The 6000-nt window shown below is 46.6% G+C and overlaps 1 protein-coding gene across 1 annotated transcript in view; it reads left to right on the top strand.

Annotated features, from left to right (window-relative positions):
* The first annotated feature begins 951 nt into the window (after positions 1-951).
* Positions 952-6000, top strand: part of SYN3 (synapsin III) — a 448396-nt gene continuing 443347 nt past the window's right edge. The window contains exon 1 of the mRNA XM_052641399.1: positions 952-1262. Within this exon, the coding sequence (XP_052497359.1) occupies positions 952-1262 (311 nt within the window). The remainder of the gene's footprint in view (positions 1263-6000) is intronic.

Genomic DNA, 6000 nt, shown 5'->3' with positions numbered 1-6000 from the left:
GCTGCCTCCCCGTGTGTCCTCACATGGCCGAGGAATAGCAAACTCCCTCTCGTCTTTTTTTATGAGGACGTTAATGCTCTCACAAGAGCACCACCCTCATGGCCTCACCTAACCCCATTACCTCTAAAAGAACCCATCTCCAGATACCAGCATGTTACTGGTGAGGGCTTCAACATACGAATTTGAAGGACACAATTCAGTTCGCAGCTGTATATGTTCTAGAAAATCTGGAAAATACAGGTAACTGGAAAAAACAAAACCCATGTAATCCAGTGATGCAGATATAGTCACTGTTAACATCCTGATGTCTTTTTCTTTCCAAAGTTTTGTTATTTCAATTTCTATGTGGTTGTAGTCATTCTGAACCTGTAATCTTATATCACGATCTTTTAAACTAAAACATGAAATTTTTTCTGCGTGACTAAAATCCCTTTTTAAGTACCTCTTTTTAATAGCCACAAAAGGTTCCGCTGGATGTGCTGTAGTTTACATATTCATTATCCTGTGGTCAAACGCTGAAAGACTTTCCAGTATTCTGCTAGTGTAAATAATGCTGTGATAAATACATTGTCCAAGAGGCTTTTTCTGTAACTCAGATTGCTTTCTTGGGGTAGAATTCCAGAAAATGGAAATTGTAGGTTAAAAGGGTGTGCTCTAATTAGATGTTGCCAAATTCCTTGCCAAAAAGATGTCCTCCTTTGCACTGCCCCAGGAGCAGGGCAAGAAGGGGCGTCATTGGTTTGCTCTTAAGGGGCTGAGGTCGTTTGCACTAGTGTGTTTCTTGGCCTCTTTCCACAGGTGGAAGAAGAGACAGCTGCAGCCGGCTTGCGTGGGACCCCCGGCTCTTCCGGCCCGAGCCCCTGCCCCTGCCCCTCCCTCTCCTGGCAGCCTGTGTTCTGGGCCTCACCTAGACAGCCCGAGTAGGAACAAGCCATCTCGTCCATCACAGCCATGAATTTCCTCCGGCGGCGCCTCTCTGACAGCAGCTTTGTGGCCAACCTGCCTAATGGCTACATGACGGACCTACAGCGCCCAGATAGCTCCACCAGCTCCCCTGCATCCCCCGCCATGGAGAGGAGGCACCCTCAGCCCCTGGCAGCCTCCTTCTCCTCTCCAGGATCCAGCCTCTTTAGCTCCTTCTCCAGTGCCATGAAGCAGACCTCACAGGCCCCCTCAGGGCTGATGGAGCCTCCGGGTCCCTCCACACCTGTTGTTCAGAGGCCCAGGATCCTGCTGGTGATCGATGATGCCCACACAGACTGGTAAGCAGCAATCTGAAGGTGCCCCCACCTAAGGGCAGGAGAGGAGATGGGGCTTATCTCACTCTTGGGGAAGAGAGGGGAAGAGCTGTGAGAGGCTCTGGTGTCAGAGACTGGCAGGAGGGAAGGACTTTAATGCCAGGCACCACAGCAGCTACTTTGTGCCACACTGTGTCCAAAGGGCTTTATATTTAAGGTCTGCAGTCTCTCACCTGCAAATCCAAAAAGCTCTAGAAAATATTTTATAGCCTATTTTCTAGCAAAGCCTGATCTGAAGGAAAGTTAGACTGTCATAGTCTTTGTTGTACCACTTACTGTGCTTGTTCATATGATTTGCTGCTAACTTCTTAATACATTTGATATGGGGTACTGCCCAGGGCCCACAGGAAGTATTATATAATATATGGTATATGTACTATATTAACTTTCTTAATAATAGAAAGCTTTAAAAAATCTGAAATAACTGTGGTAAGTTGCTTAACCTCTTTGAGCTTCAGCCATGCTCCCTCATTGAGTGAGGTTGCTCTGAGGGTAAAAGAAACCAACAAAAATCTACAGTCTTTAATCTCAAGGGACCAGAGTGCCTGAGTTTGCATTCCTACTCTTCCATTGACTGGCAGTCTGGTTCCAGAACCTGTCTTAACAGGACAGCAAAGGTGGGCAGAAAAGATATCCCTTCCAGTCTCTTCCCAGGTGTGCCCCATCCTGATAGACAGGAAGCATCCTGCCTGGGGTGCAGAGACTGGACACGTGTCAAGGTCACTGTAGCAGTAGTTCCACAGGTAGTTACTGAGCACTGATTGAGTGCAAATAACAGCCTTCAGTTCAGTTCAGGCGCTCAGTCGTGTCCGATTCTTTGCGACCCCATGGACTGCAGCATGCCAGGCCTCCCTGTCCATCAACAACTCCCAGAGTCCACCCAAAGTCATGTCCGTTGAGTCAGTGATACCATCCAGCCATCTCATCCTCTGGTCCCCTTCTCCTCCTGCCCTCAGTCTTTCCCAGCATCAGGGACTTTTCCAGTGAGTCAGCTCTCATAACAGCCTTAGGTACTCAGATAAGTAATGAACAGGCCCTGCCCACAAGATGCTGCATGCAGGTGGAAAAGAGGTCTCTATTTGAAATTTTTGGTAGAGAAGATACGTATTATCAGTCCACTTGGAGACATAGAATTTGCAGTCCAGTAAACCTAAATATGGAGACCCGGAAGCACCCCGTTTAGGGCAGTTCTGGCAATGGATCCATGGATGGCCATGGGGGCTGGAGGGCAAGGTTTCCTGCGTGTGCCTCCAAAAGCCACCTCAGAGTAGGCACAGAACCAGCATCCAGTAAGCATGTATTACATACAGGAAGCAGTTAATATATTCAGTTCCCTGAGCATGCCAGTGCTCTCTTATTCTAACATGGGTGTGTGTGCTCACATTCATTCCTTGAAAATGAACTCAGGTTGGGGATGGTTGAGCCTGTACTTTGGAGTGGGAGGTAATTATAGTTTATAACATATTCAATGCAGTCAACATTAAAGCATGTTCAGTATGTTCAGACTTTAGCCTTTATTTTCCTGCTATGGAATCACTTCGTCTTAACCAGGGTGGTCGGGTGCCTAGCCTCTATTTTGATCCATTCTGAGTTGTTTTCAGTGATGCTTGAAGGGTCTTACATGAAGTGTTGTTCATCTCTGCCCGTGAGGTTATGCAGAGCATCATATTTAGGTTCTGAGCCAAGGGGTTGATTTCTGCAGAGGTGTTGATTTCACTCACCCCTGCCTGTGCAGTCATGCTGCCTATCTGCCTGGTTATCAGAATGTCTACATGGCTTTTGCAGTCCTCTGTTTCTCTTTAACCCAACTTGACCTTGATTTTGAGTGTTCTCTGTTGATTGCACCATCTCTGGTTCAGTCAAGGTTTGCCATAATATGGTCTTGGGAAGGGGTATTGTCAAAAACATTACTTTCTGTGTGGATCCTGAGCTAATAAATGGCAGCAAGGTGATTAAGGATTCAGACTTCAGAGCTATCTGGATTCAAATCTCTACCCCATAATAGCTATATGACCTTTGAAAGTTACTGCACCTAAATGGTAAAATAGTACCTACCTGTAGAGTTAATATATGTAAGTACGGTTGAAATCTGAATTACTATAAAAGTGTTTAGGATGTGTCTAGTAGACAGTAAGTGCTATTTAAGTGCATATTATTATAGCAGACTGTTGTGACCTTTTGTGCAGTATTAATCATCTTGACTGCAACCCCTGTAGGCATACTTATTTAATTTCTTTATGCCCAATATTAGGCAGAATACATTAGGATTTATCCCCACTGTGCTATGGTTTTCTAATGGTCAATCTTCCCTACTAGCTCTCAGGTGATAAAATTGAGTCTTACTAATTAATCTCTGTCTGCCCCCCAACCCAGCGCCCATATGGTGTGCAGTTTAGTGTAGGCACACAGCTAATGAGACTGAAATGCCATAAATTACCTTAGCCAAGTGACATTCGAATTTTGACTTTGGTCTTCAATCACTCTAATCCACAGGAGTGACCAGTGTGTGAATTTTAGTCTGTGCACCCTGGTGGGGGACACAGTTTTTGGCTAGAGGAATTTCTGCTGGTCTGTTTCAGTCATGCTTCATGTGCCCACAGGTTAATTAGGGATTGAGAAGAGCAGTCCACTTTTCTTGCCTCTCAGAGGGTTAAAAGTGGAACGGCGAGAAACTGAGCCTCATTATAATGTCACCTGAGAGTTAGCATTCATTGGCTGTTTGTGACGGAGACTTCCAACCCACACATGACAGCTTCTCATACAGAACGCATCCTAGATTCTTTAAGAACCTGAGAGCCTTTGCTGGCTGCCTTAGAATCCCGATTTCTTCCCTGCCAAGTTCCAGATGGATACCTGTCGTCCTCCCATACCAGGAGCGGCCAGCAGGTGGCGGGCTAGCCCCACTGTCCCTGGCTAGTTTTGGCAGAATCCGGCTGCCTCTGGGGTCAGCCCCCTGCCCAGCACCTCCTTCATTGTGCAGACTGTCTCCTGAGAGGAAGAAGCTGTTGAAGAGGGAGAAGCCTGCTCACACAGCCCCTTTCTTTCTCCTTTGAGATGGTAATGAGAGGGGGAGATGATCCACGTCTGGACTGAGCGTGAACCCATCAGGAACAATGTGGCTCCCTTTTCTCCCTTGTCAGCCTTAGTTCCTTCTCTCTGTCACCCCTTTCCTGGTCCAGGACCCTGCTGCAGAATCAGGTTTCCTAGAGGGTGAGAGAGTTACAGGAACCTCCCCCTGTTGCTTCCTGACAGAGGCCAGCTTGCAGACTCTCGGAACCAGCCTGGGCCTCCCAAGGATGAATGATACCTGGCCAGTGGCCAGGGGGACGTGAGGGAGAGGAGGACTGTCCATCTTTTGCGGAGACACAGAGGATCCCAAAGCCGCCTTTACTGGAAAGAGGGACTAATGGCGGAGCATTTTGAGATCCCACAACCTTTTGGGGTTGCCCCAGAGGTCAGCCTGGCTACATCAGAGAGGTTGGGGAGCTTTGGGCCAGACTCACCCCCCAATAAGACCTGGGTCAGGAGTCCCTCTGAACTAAAGCTGGTAGTGTCCTCTGGGATGATGGGCAGTCAGTCAGGTTTGAGAACCACAAGGGAAAGGAGAAATACAACAGATGGATTTCAGGCTCATTTTTCTTCAGCCCTCTCCACTCATTCTCTTGCCTGTTTTCCAGTGCTTTGACTGGTGTCAGTCCTCTAGTGTTGACCTTGCCTCCGGTATACCTTTCATGTTACCACCAAAGTACCCTCTTTCCAAAATCAAATCTTGTAAGTTTACTCCCATGCCCCACCATGTGTCACCTTTTATAACCATTAGGTGGCACATCATTGCCCTCAAGTCCAAAGTCAGTGTTGTAAGCATGTCTGCCCTCCCTCTAGGTCTGCCTCCAGCTCAGCGTCCTGCTTGGCTGCTTGTTCCACAGGAATAGCAAAGGTTTGTAGTTTTCAAACACACCTCTGCCATAGCCCATACTGTTCCCTGCTACCTGGAATGCCTTTCCCTATGTTGTTGTTCACTGGGCCAATCTCCATTCATCCTCAAAAGCCTGCTCAAGTTTCACTTCTTCTCTGAAGTCTTCCCTGACACATCTACCCTGCCAACAGTGTTAATGACTTCCTCCTTTGATAACTTAAAATACACTTCATCATGCCACCACAGCACACATCATGCTGTGTTATAATTGGCTTTAGGTAGTTGTCTCTTCTGCAAGAACAAGGCCTGTGTCTTACCCTTTCTGTATCCCTGGAGCTCACCGTGTAATAAATTTTCAGTTAGCATATGTCATTGTCCGAAACCGTTCCAACCAGAACAGCCTGCATTGGGCATCATGGGGCCTGAAATTCACCTTACTTCAAGAGTCAGCAATATAGTGCATACCATTGAGGGCTTACCAGTTTTACTCACCTGTGTATAAAGTCTTGGCTGTTTATATTTCAGTATGTATTCCCCCTTCACCCCAACATCCTCCTCCCCAAGCCCATCCAGGCTCCAGAGACCTTGAAGGTAAAACTGAGATCTTGTTATGGTCATGATCAATGTTCTTATTTTGAAGAAATCAAACCTAGGGTTCCGGTACATTCTGTAGCAATAATTTAAAAAATTCATCTACTTATTTGTTTTAACAATCTCATATAGCTGCCTTACACTGAAAAGCAGTAATCTACAGTGTAAATTATTGACACAGAATGTACTAGAACC

This window comes from Budorcas taxicolor, chromosome 5, assembly GCF_023091745.1.
Source record: "Budorcas taxicolor isolate Tak-1 chromosome 5, Takin1.1, whole genome shotgun sequence".
In the NCBI taxonomy this organism is placed as follows: Eukaryota; Metazoa; Chordata; class Mammalia; order Artiodactyla; family Bovidae; genus Budorcas; species Budorcas taxicolor.
This window is presented reverse-complemented; position numbering and strand designations above follow the sequence as displayed.